An 11,604-nucleotide genomic window follows, 5' to 3' on the forward strand; every position below is an offset into this window, starting at 1 on the left:
GCGGGGGGGGGGGGGGTAGCTCCGGGGATGCAGCAAAAAGGCAGCGAAAGACCCCTGTTGGGGCCTGAGGAGCGATTCATCCGAGGCAGATAATTGGGTCCGCCTAAGCGTGGAGTCAAATGAATTTGCTGATATCATTATTAATAACACAACAGAACGGCAGCTTATTTGGGGGTGGGGGAAGGGAGCAGCCCCGGGGATCGACTTCGTAAACAAGGCTCTGAGGACAACTCCGGGGCTTCCGGGCTCAATCGGAGTAAAAGGGTTGTTCTAAAGCTGCTTGGAGAACCGTCTGGCGGCGGCGGAGGCCCTCCGGAGCGCTCTGGCTGCTTATTCTTATTCTTATTTTTTTTTCTCCTTCTCCCTCCAAGGGTGGCTGTTTATCCATCAAGGTTTTATGAACCTTCTGCGCCTCGCTGGATTGCGATCTGCCTTAAACCCTCGATGTCTGAAAACAAACACGTGCATATATTCCCTCTACTAAACTATTTTGGGAGCCCAGCCAGCGGTTTCCCGATGATTTAGGCTCTGTGTGGTTACCTTCTCTAGACAGTTTAGGAAGTGCAGAGAGTTATAAATATTCAAGAGCACGTGGAGCTGGTGCCGGAGGGAGGGGGAGCGAGGCGCATGCGCCGTGAGGCTCCATCGAACGCCGGCCAGTGCGTGTCTGTGTCTCTGCGTGTGTGCCTGTGTTTGTGTGGGTTCTTCAAGAGAGCAGCCTGTTTCCTATGTGGCAAAGAAGCGCTCTCGCAGAAAGTCCTGGCAGCAGCCCCGGTCAAGCCAGAAAGCACCGCCGGGCTTCACAAACCGCCGCCTTGCCATGTTTTCCAGGAACGCGCCTTTGCCAAAAAAGAAAGAAAGGATGAAAAGGAGGGGGGGAGCAGGCCTCCTTACCTATCTCCAGTTTCCCAGGCTTTCTCGCCTGGAAAGTGTCAAAAAGAAAACACACCGTCTGGCAGTTGTTTTTCCTCTACAAATGCAATTTATTTCTCTCTCTCTCTCTCTGTCTCACTCTCTCTGTCTCACACACACACACACAGAGCAGAGCTGGCCTTTGGCTCTGGAAACAGGCGCGCTCAGGGGGCATTTGGGGCCTGGCTGCAACGAACGTCAGGTAAACATAAGCATCGTGGCCAAACATCTGGTAAACACAAACACCTGAAGGCCCCCGTGGGTCTGTTGCTGCGCGGGGAGAAGTGTTATGACGCGCGCCGACCTGAGCTCTCGGCCATTTCTGTGCTAGCGGTTGGGTGCACGTGTGCAAACCCAAACAACCCCCCCTAACACACACACCCTTGAAATTAACACCTCGCTTGGAACGCCTTTTGCTGGCTACCCTTCCAGGTGTCTCTTGTCTTGCGCTTCAACTATACGTCTGGATACACCTGGACTTGCTGAAGTGTGCCGTGAAGGTACACAGTATATGGGGGAGATTTTTTTTTTTAATTTTGGGGGTGAAGCTGGCCTGACTGTCTCTCTCTTAAAAGGCGACTTAATTTGCTTCCGGCCTCCTTCGTGCTATTTTGTGCTATCGTTCTGAACAGGAAATAAATGTTACCAATTGATCACAGCTGCCTGGTAAAAACAGCCCTCTCGGCTTTCGCGGGAGCCTTTCCTTGCGGCCGGGGGCTGGAGCAGACCTCCCTTGCGGAGCAGACCTGGAGCTGCAGGCCGGGGCTCGGGGCGGCACCGCCTTGTGAATGCGCAGGAGCCTTTCGAAGGGGACTCGTGGTGGTGGTGCGCAGGTGTGTCTAGGCGTGGGCAGGCACACGTGCGCCTTGTTTCTTTGCCAGAGGGAACAGGAAAGAAACCTGGCGATGGTTTCCATTGTCTTGCCTCTTCATAGTTGCAGGTAGGGTAAGCACGCCAGAAAGTGGAAGAGGAGGCAAATATCCAGGGAGATAGAGAGTGGGGAGTGCCTGTGAGACACTGCACGTGGGCCTGCATAGATGCACATGAATGTCTGGAGGGGTGTCTTAAGGCAAAAGGCAGCGAACAGCAGCAGCAAAATATACCCTAATTATGATTATTGTTTTAAAAGTCCGTATTTAAACCACCCGAAGCAGTATAGAGAAAAGTTCAACCGTCACAGTGCAATAGGTGAGTAATAGTGGAATATTTATATTCGCCACAAGAAAACATGCATGTGTACAGGGGAAGCATAAAAATCCAACTACATAACAATATGCATGTTAATAAATCTAGATAAATCTAGATACCGGCTCATAGGATTTTTAATTAAAATCTTTGTTTTTTGGCGCTCTGGAATACACTTAAAAAAAAATCATTACAATTCCTATGTTCATTCTTTGTTCATCCAAATCATTTTTCCAACCCTTTGGTTTCTCTCTCCTTTCAGCAGCATCCCAGTCTGTTTTTGTTCCCTGGAAAACGCAATAATCTCTTAAGTAGCCATTCGCTCAGGATCTGGGATATACACCCTTCCTCCCGCAGTCCAGGGTCTACTTGCGCCCACAGAGGTGAAATGGACATTTGAATACACAGAACAGTAAAGTGGTGGGGGAGGTATTATAGATACATTATACCAACAAGTTATACGATATATCCAGATGATCAGACGTGATAGCAGCGCTCGTCTTTTGCAGGTTCCCAGTGCATCAAAACACAGCCTTTTTGACAGAAAACACCAGCTTCGCTTCAATGATCCCATTAGACATTTTTGGCCATGCTAACTTGCAGCAGACTGGTGCTTAAGGTGCATTTCATCGATAGCTCCTCGCCTCTCCTTCTTGCCTCCCCCCATCTTTCATTGTGCTCTAGTCAAAAGTGCTGACTTGGAAATTACTCAATGTATTGAATTTCAGCAGAGGTTCCCTGATCAATCAATCAATCAATCAATCAATTAATACAAACGGAATTTTATATTCTGATCTCTCCAACGGAACACCAACAAGGACTGGGAAATACACTCTTTTTTATTCTCTAAAAATGCAGAAAAGAAGAGCTGGCCATCCCTAAAACCTCAAGAAATTTCCAGTGACCTTCCTCATATTTATTTCCATCGCCACCCCTCTTTCTCAAAATGCCCCCTTGTAGTTTAGCCAGGCTTACGCAGGAGTAAATCCTCTCGATTTCAATTGGACTTGCTTCTAAGTAAATAGGCCCCAAAATTGTTGCAACCTGCTACAAAGGCTGACTCTCTCTAAGCATATTTCTATATACATATATGAAATATATATATGCACACACATATAAATGAGGGGAGTGGTCGAGCTCTCCGGGGAGAATGCTGATCGTTCGACGAAGCCATCCGAGGGGCGCCTGGCGAAAGAAAGGCCGAGCCAGGCGCCTGCCCCTCGGCCGAGGCATGGGCGAACCGGGAGGACGCGCTCCCACCGCCGTCCTGCCCGTTTGAGGTCGGGCTTCGGGGTGGTCCGCAGAGGCTCTGGCTGGGCCTCCAGAAAGGCCAAGAAGACCAAGCAGAAGCCGCCTCGGCCGAGCTGCAGGCGCCGCCGGCTTCCTCTGCGCAAACGCCGCCCTGCAGCCTCGTCTTGGCCTCCTGCGAAAGAAGCGTTCGCGGTCCCTCCAGCGCCGTCTTCCCAGACCTAATCGCCCGTGGAGAAAAGACTGCGAAATGCATCTCACCCGGCAGACCCTCGGAACGGTCCCCGCGCAGCGGCCCAGAGCGCTGGACTTCCTGAGGCCCTTCCAGGCACGCCTCCCCCTCCCCCAAGCCTCCTGGGCAAGCCCCTGGTTTTGTTTGTTTTTAAAATTCAAATACCCATCCTCGCCAGGTATTGGTCTCTACAGCGAAGACACTGTCACTGTCGGGGCGAATGATCGCTCTCCTTTTTAAAACAAACAAATCAACAAACACAGCCGCCTAGTAATTTAAAAAAAACCTCTGTTTAAATCTGTATAAACTGTAAAGAAGAAGATATTGTTTTGTTTGTAGCATGGTTTTTTTCTGATATACGTCACCGAACCGGTCGTTTCAAGAGACCTATGACTTGTGTTGCTTTTGAAATAAAAATATAATAGTCATAAGAAGAATTGTAAATCATAACTTTTCATCTTAGCAAAACATGAGGTTGGGGTGCTGGCACATTTCGGAAAGGGAAAGAAGGCAGGGTTAAAGCGTAGACAATATTCATCGCTTTGGGTCAATCTCAGAGCGCCTCGACTCCCTTCCAGTTTCTCGGAATTCTGCTGCGAGAGGGGGAGGGGAGGGGAAGGGAGAGAAGTGGACAGGGCTGGCGTGCCGGGCCCACCGCAGGGCTGTCCTTCTGGACCAGGGTGCTACAAGCCCACCCCCCTACGCCTCAGGCCCGGTGCTTGGCCAGGGGTTGGGCCAGTTGCTGGGGCTAGCGGCGGCGGCAGCTCCCGGGGAAGCTTGTCTGCTTCTCGGGATTTCCACCTCCAACTTTCTTTTCAGTAGCCGCGAGCCCTGCAAGGTGGCGCTCTTTGCACTGACGACGCCGAGAACAGGAGCAGCTTGACAGCACAACCGTTTCTAGAAAGTGAAGTTTAAAAACAAAAAAAAGGAAGGAAGGAAGGTGGGGAGGGAGGAGGTAGGGAGGAAAACTCGACCATTTCAGAGGGTTTCTTTGCAGCGGGAGAGAGAAATCCATTGGAGCCCAGCTCCCGCCTGCTTCCCCATCAAGGCAGGCCCAGGGGAGCTATAATAGGACCCAGCCCACCCCTCAGCCCTCAGCCCTCAGCTTCTGTCTCCCGGACAATCTCCATGGAGCCACGAGGGCAGGGGTTCGCTGTGCCTGGGGTTCAGACTGTGCTGGAAAGAAAGAAGCCACAGGGCAGCCTTTCCCCTCCTCCTGGCTCTTAAAGTTGGCCTGGTGTGGCTAAATAGTTCGCACCACCACCCCTCCCCTCCTCTGCCATCCAGAGACAGGTTTCCAGGGCACCTGCTGCAGGGCATCTCGGCCCAAGAGAAGGTGGGCCTGTGCCTTTCACTCCATGACATCAGATCCCGAACGGAGCGCGCAAGAGAGAGAGAGCGCTTTCGCCCCGCTCTCTATCTGCGTTGTCTGTTGATATGTTGTCTGCTTAATGGGGCGGTCATGCAAGCTACGCCGGGGAACAAAGCCCGGCAGCTCCTGCGAGCCTGCGCGAAGTCAACGGAAGCGCCGCCGCTTGCAAATCTATCAAACTAAACTGCAAGGGGAGACAATCTGATTTAGACGGAAAGGCGTTCTGCTACAGTCATTAAGCACAAGTAATTTAGATTTTTATATATACATACATACACACACACATATATATATATTGTCTTCTCATTTACAAATTTACTGTATCACCGCCAGCCAACGGAACGAATTTCTTTAGTAAATAGGGTGGGGGGAGGAGGTATAAAAGAGATAATCAAACGACATCAGCCTGCCCCCCTCCCTCCCCAGCTTGCTTCATTTTGTTGATGGTGGGGTAAAGGTGGGGGGGGAGAAACTATTAACATGGGCAAAGCCGTAGAAATGATAATAACCGCCCTAACACAGGTTGGGAAGAATAACAATGGAGCGTATTTTAGGGAGACGGGATTGGGGCGGGCAGAGGGGGGGAGGAGGAGGAGGCCTGGCAGAGAGGAAATGCTTCAAAGAAGTTGGAGCTGCAGCCTGTCCATCTACAAAACAAAACCACACACACAAACTCCGAAGTCACCTCAAGCATTACCGCCAATAGCAGAAGGGAGGGGGAGAGGGGAAAAGTTCATTTTAAGAAACTGTTCCACTCCAAAAGAGGCCTGGGGGAGGGTGGGTCAATCTGCACTATTGACATCCATACACCTCCTATTTATTGCTCTCACATATTATTATCATTATTATCCCGCCATCTGAATTAAATTTGGGCCCCAAACTTCTTGTATATACAAATAGGAATCAATCTAAAAACTGAAGCCAGCAGAGACACCGTTCATAGCTCACACTGATATTAACGTGGCTACGTTGGAGACGACCTATGGGGAGACCAGGGGCGGGAAGCGTTCTGGGTGGGGTGGGGGAAATCTCCTGGGTCCAGTCGGGAGTCGGCTGTCCTAAGCCCTGGCTTTTCACTTGCAGCAGCAGGCTCAGTCAATAAGGATTCCTACCACGGCATTCTGGGATTTCAGAATCTTTAATAAGGTACGAAATGTTACCAAACAGTTCTGTAAACTAAATTGTACATACCAATTCTTCTATCCATAAATATTGAATATCTGTAACATGTATAACCGGACCTTTACATGCGGATAAATATGGAAAATTAGGAAGTATATACAGTATGTGGTTGTATTTGCCAAAAGCAACGGACAGGTTATAGTTTATAGCTTTTTTTTTTAATATCACTTTACATAAACAAATGTAACAATTTGACACGCAGATCCAGGCTTGCACTATACGAATTTCTTGACAGGACGTGTAACAACATTTTACTGCACTACTTAGACTGGACTTGGCGACAAAATGTTTGCACTTTATACAAAAGAAAAAGCACATTAATACCAATAATAATATCCTTGTTAGATTGACGTTTAGACTGTAATAATACAAAGTAATTCACATTTTGGTACACATTTACTAGAACATCCTTGCCATTCAGTACAAATAGTTGATTTACTAACTCCTCCCTCCTTTGCCCCCCCTTCCACCTCCTCCCCCTCCCTTCCCCTATTCCCCTCCCCCCACATATATGCAAAGACCACAATTCCACATATCCCCTTATTCAACTTGTGGTATGACTATTTACAAAATCAAACAGTACATTGTAAGCTAATATTTCTGTATTTACACAAAGAAAGAGGGAGAGAGAAAGAGAGAAAGAAAGAAAAGGGGATGGGGAGAAAAGGAACCTGCAGCCAGGGCCGCTGCCCAGAAAGACATGCACTTGGAGAATCCAGTCAGTGGTTTTATTCAAAACGCCCTGCAACGCTGACACAGACGGCCCGGGACCCCTGCTCTTCTTAGGCGCCCTACAAAAACCTTTCCAAGCCTTTTGACCCAAATGCCACGAAACCCAAAGCCAAATATGAGAAACAGAAGGAAGGAAAAACCGGGAAAGGAAACAGAAAGAAACCAAAACCTAATATGCTTGATTTGATTCGGTCCTGGGTCTACTGGCAGCATATTATTTTTTTTTAAGAACAGGAAAACACCCGAACCAAGCCAAAAAAAAAAAATTGATTTCAAAGTGTTCATTCATTTTTGGAGTCTTTTTAAATAGGTTGGATTTGCGTTTGTTCATTTGTTTGTTTAAACGTACCATTCGTTAAAATTTGACGTGAGCGTGCTGTGGCTGGACGTGTGGTGGACTGCTGAAGACGAAGGGGATAAGGAGCTGGTGGTTTGGTTTTCTGTCGACGGAGAAACGATCGTCGGGGGCGTAGAAGACTCGTAGCCGGAGCTGGCCGCGGGAGAAGGCTGGGATCCCTGGGAGGACGATTCGTGGACCTGGAAGACAGCAGAACAGATCACAGGAAGGGCCCAGGTCGTGGCCTGGCAGGGAGGCGTCCACGCAGCCATGGGCCTAGGGGTGCGGCAGACCCGCCTGGCTAGAGAGGGCGACCCTTTCCATCGGGAAAATCGACTCGCACCAGGTCAGCTGCGTGGCTCGCCGAGTTAGCTCGGCTTCCAGGCCCTGGCAGCGGTCACCTCAAGTTGGCGATCCCGCCTGGCGAATAAGTGGGCTGCTCGGCCTCTTTCGGAGCCCCCGTGGCTCTCGGACCTCTCCGCCCCAAGCGCCTGCTCTCGGCGCCCCTTGCAGGCCCAGAAGGCGGTGCAGGGCCCGGGGAGACACCGAAGACTTGCCGGATCCCGCCGAGCCAAGCTTGCCACCCAAGCCGCAAAGGTGGCTGCCTGCCCACCCGCTCCCCTTGTCGGCTTCCCGCAGTTGCATCTGTCCTCCAAATCCTTCCCCTGCAGCCATGCGCCGCCCTCACATCGGCCGGCCCAGGAGCCAGGCCCGAGACTCTCCTCTGGAGCTCTAGCGTGGAGCTTCCAATGTCCGGCAACGGACGCTCCAGAAGCTGGGAAGTCTCTCGGCAGGCGGGCCAAAGAACCTGGGCCGGAGGCTTCCCGCTTCCCGCCTGCAGCCTCCAGTCGCTTCGGCTTCATGGACCCATCTCCCCTCCCTTCCGCCCCCCCCCCCAACCCTGACCCCCACGTAGAGCGCAGCGCCTTATCCAAGCGGCCAGGGGACGCAGAGAGGCGAAGGCCAAGTGGGCCGCGGAGCTCCCGGAGCCTCCGGAAGTGCGTTTACCTTCATATGTTTGCGGAGGGAGCTCGGGTGCGTGTAGGACTTGTCGCACATTTTGCAGAGATAAGGCTTGTCGGAAGTGTGGACGTGCATGTGCTTTTTGCGGTCGCTGCTGTTGGCGAAGCGCCGGTCACAACCCTCAAATTCGCACTTAAAGGGCTTTTCACCTGGGGCAAAAATAAACCAAGTCGACCCAGTGAGAATTCGGGCGAATATTTTTATTGCTCTTGAATTATACCAAGCAAACGCCCTGGCCTATTGCAACTCCAACTATAACTTCCTGAGCACAACTAAATAAAAGCAGCCTAGAGAACCTTCCTTCCTTCCTTCCTTCCTTCCTTCCTTCCTTCCTTCCTTCCTTCCTTCCTTCCTTCCTTCCTTCCTTCCTTCCTTTGCCTTCATTTTGACCAGCTGCATATTTTATCAGCAAGGGGACGCCTGGCAAATAGTTTTCTTTTGTGTGTGTGTGTGTGTGTTTTTTTTTTTTTTAGCACAAAACCTCAGGGGTTCACTTGCCACGTTTATGGCTAAATCAAATGTTATTTTATCGCCTCTTTCACACACACCCCCACACTTATTTTATATTCCCCTTCCATATATCCTTCTACGACTGTACAGTTGTTAAACTTCCAGCGTATTATACAGCTCTGAATAAGCTACACAAATCATACTAGCTACCGCTCTGGATTCTTAGATAAACAAACGACAGTTTAAAAAAAAAGAGGGGGTGGGAAGTGGAGGTAGAAAAGACGGGCTATGGGTGATTTACAGGAGATTGCAAGGATCCCAGCCCCTCCGTTACCCTGTAATAACAGATAAATCCGTACGGCTCAGATTACTTACAATTGCGCCACATAATTAAATATTTACAGAGGTGGGGGGATGATAGCTGATAAAGCTGGTCTCGCTAGCCATATATTCAGCAGAATTTCTCACCACAAGACAGTCAGGGCCCTCGACTACCAATTAATTAAAACCAATAAATTTTAACACTTCACGTTGCTGCCATCTTTCTCCTTCCTGCCCAGATTCCCTTATTTCTAGGCTGGTAGATTCCTCCCCAAAATGTATAATTCTACCCCAACCCAACCACCCATTTTAAAAAAGACAAGTGGGTGAGAGAAAATAACAGCAGGCATCATTGAAAATGAAACTCCCCGGAAGAGTGAAGGGGATCCATCGCTTATTACTGAGCGGCGGACCCTCTCTTCTGCACCCTCCATTCCCCCCCCCCACTTTCCAATTTCTACGGGTCTGTCTCCCTCCCCCCCCCCCCCCCAGGCTCAGTGAGTGTCCGGGCCGTACCTGTGTGAGTCCTTTTGTGGATCTTGAGGTTCTCGGATCGCGCGAAGACTTTGCCGCAGCCGGGGAAGGGGCAGGGGAAGGGCTTCTCGCCGGTGTGGACGCGGATGTGGTTGACCAGCTTGTACTTGGCCTTGAAGGGCTTCCCCTCGCGGGGACACTCTTCCCAGAAGCAGATGTGGTTGGACTGCTCGGGCCCGCCGACGTGCTCCACCGTGACGTGGGTCACCAGCTCGTGCATGGTGCTGAAAGTTTTGTTGCAGGCCTTCTTGGGGTTGGCCAGCTGCTCGGGCTCGATCCACTTGCAGATGAGCTCCTGCTTGATGGGCTGGCGCATGTAGCGGAAGAAGGCCCCCGCCCCATGGTGTGCTGCCATGTTCATGTTCATGTGGCCGTAGCCGTGCAGCTGGGGCGAGGCGTAGTGCTCGGAGCGCGGGCTGGTCACCTGGCCGTACTGCTCCGGCCGGCCGTACATGTCTCCCGAGAAGCCCAGGCGCATCTGCCCGTTGACCACGTTGGGCGAGGCGTGCCCGGCGGCTTGTGCCTCATGGAGGCCCGGGAAGAGGAGGTGGCCAGCCGCCTCGCCATGCCCGTGGGGGCCCCCGAAGCCGCCGGCCGCCGCCGCCGCCGAGGCGAAGAGGCTGTGCTGGGCGCTGGCCGCCGCCGCCTCGCCGAAGCCCCGCTGGCGGAAGAGGAAGTCCCGCGTGGAGTTGAAGGCTGCAGCGCTGGAGTAGGAGCCGACGTGGCCCGGGTGGTGCGGGTGGTGGTGGTGGCCCAGGGCGGCAGCGGCCGCGTAGCCGGGGGCCTGTGAGGTGAAGGCGGTCTGGCCGGCCGACGCCAGCTCGTGGCTGCTGGGGTTCAGCTTGAAGGCGCCCATGCCGGCGTCCGCGAACGGGTTGATGCCCAGCCCCACCTCGCGCTCCGCCACCTCACCCGCCGAGTGGTGCCGAGAGGAGCCGAAGGTCGTCACGCCGAGGGCCGGGTACTGCGGGCCGGCGTCCAGCAGCATCTTCGGCGGTGGCGGCAGCGGCGACCGCCCGGCGCAGTCGAGTCACAAAAGAGAAAGGGAGCGAGCAGGAAGACCCGCGGAGAGAAGGCGGGCCGCCGCGGGCAGGCAGGAGAGGGGGGGAGCAACAGCCGCCGCCGCCGAAGTGCGGGCAAGAGCCGGAGAGCCAGCCGGGGAAAGCCGGCGCTGCCGAGCCCCGCAGCCTCTCTGTGCCTCTCGGCTGCCCAAAGTCCGCGTCCAGCCCCGCTACGGCGACCACATCGGGAACTCCCCCCTCGACATCCGCGCGCACCAAAACCAGAAAAGGAAAGGGGGGAGAAAAGAAAAAGACCGGAAAAAAAAAAACCGACCCGCCACCAAAACCCGAGAGGGGTGGGCGAGGGCGGGGGAGGGGAGAGAGAAGCTGGAGTCGAGCGAGCAGGGGAGGGGGCGAGGAAAAAGGAAAGCTAGAAGCAGAGAAAATCGGACGAAAAGAAAAGAGACATCGGCGCGCACAAAAAGAGAGCGAGAGAGCCGGAGCCCTGGCCGCCCCCTCCCTTGCTTGCCTCTCGGACTGCACTTTCCGGGGGGCTGCGGTGGGGAGGAGGGAGGGAATTCAAAAGACCCCGCTTGCAAATAACAATGGGGAGGCGAGAGGGAGACGCAGGCACATCGCGGGAGGAAAGGGGGGGAAGGCACAGCCCCAAATTCAACTTCCTTCAGCTCGGGGTTGATAAATATATATATATATGTATATGTCTACGTATACATGTATATATATGCAAAAGAGGCTAGAGGAATGCAGCGACCGAGCAAGCGGTTTTCTCTTCTCTTCCAGCTCTTGCGCTCTTTTCTCCTTCCGTCTCTTTTTCCCCTCCTTTAGCTTTTTTCCTCTTCACTTTCTCTCTCTCTCTCTTTTTGCCCAGCTTTGGGAAGGAAAAAAAAACGCGGCGCAAATCATGCACAATATTGTCTTTTGCGGTTTATCTTCCTGGGGAGAAACTTTCACCTCCTCAGCCGGGCGGTGAACGCGAGACTGATAGCGGCAATCATTCCTGCAGATAAATGAATTGAAAAGACGACACCGTCCCCCCCTTGATGAATGGGAGAAG

At 52.5% G+C, this 11,604-nt stretch overlaps 1 protein-coding gene across 1 annotated transcript; it reads right to left on the reverse strand.

The window, feature by feature from the left end:
• Window positions 1-7,077: 7,077 nt before the first annotated feature.
• ZIC1 (Zic family zinc finger 1) lies at window positions 7,078-11,538 on the reverse strand. The gene is made up of 3 exons (XM_077348742.1): window positions 9,511-11,538; window positions 8,209-8,372; window positions 7,078-7,400 (listed from the first exon to the last, which is right to left on the reverse strand). Exons 1-3 carry the CDS (start codon window positions 10,514-10,516, stop codon window positions 7,203-7,205), a joined length of 1,368 nt encoding a protein of 455 aa, XP_077204857.1. The 5' UTR covers window positions 10,517-11,538; the 3' UTR covers window positions 7,078-7,202.
• Window positions 11,539-11,604: the final 66 nt, after the last annotated feature.

The sequence above is a fragment of the Paroedura picta genome, chromosome 8 (assembly GCF_049243985.1).
Source record: "Paroedura picta isolate Pp20150507F chromosome 8, Ppicta_v3.0, whole genome shotgun sequence".
In the NCBI taxonomy this organism is placed as follows: Eukaryota; Metazoa; Chordata; class Lepidosauria; order Squamata; family Gekkonidae; genus Paroedura; species Paroedura picta.

Coding starts and splice junctions, on each gene's coding strand:
- ZIC1 (XM_077348742.1), bottom strand. CDS start 10,516: ATGCTGCTGGACGCCGGCCCGCAGTACCCGGCCCTCGGCGTGACGACC. Junction 8,373..9,510: donor CCACAAAAGGACTCACACAG/GTACGGCCCGGA, acceptor TTTTTGCCCCAG/GTGAAAAGCCCTTTAAGTGC. Junction 7,401..8,208: donor CCCTCCGCAAACATATGAAG/GTAAACGCACTT, acceptor GCTGTCTTCCAG/GTCCACGAATCGTCCTCCCA.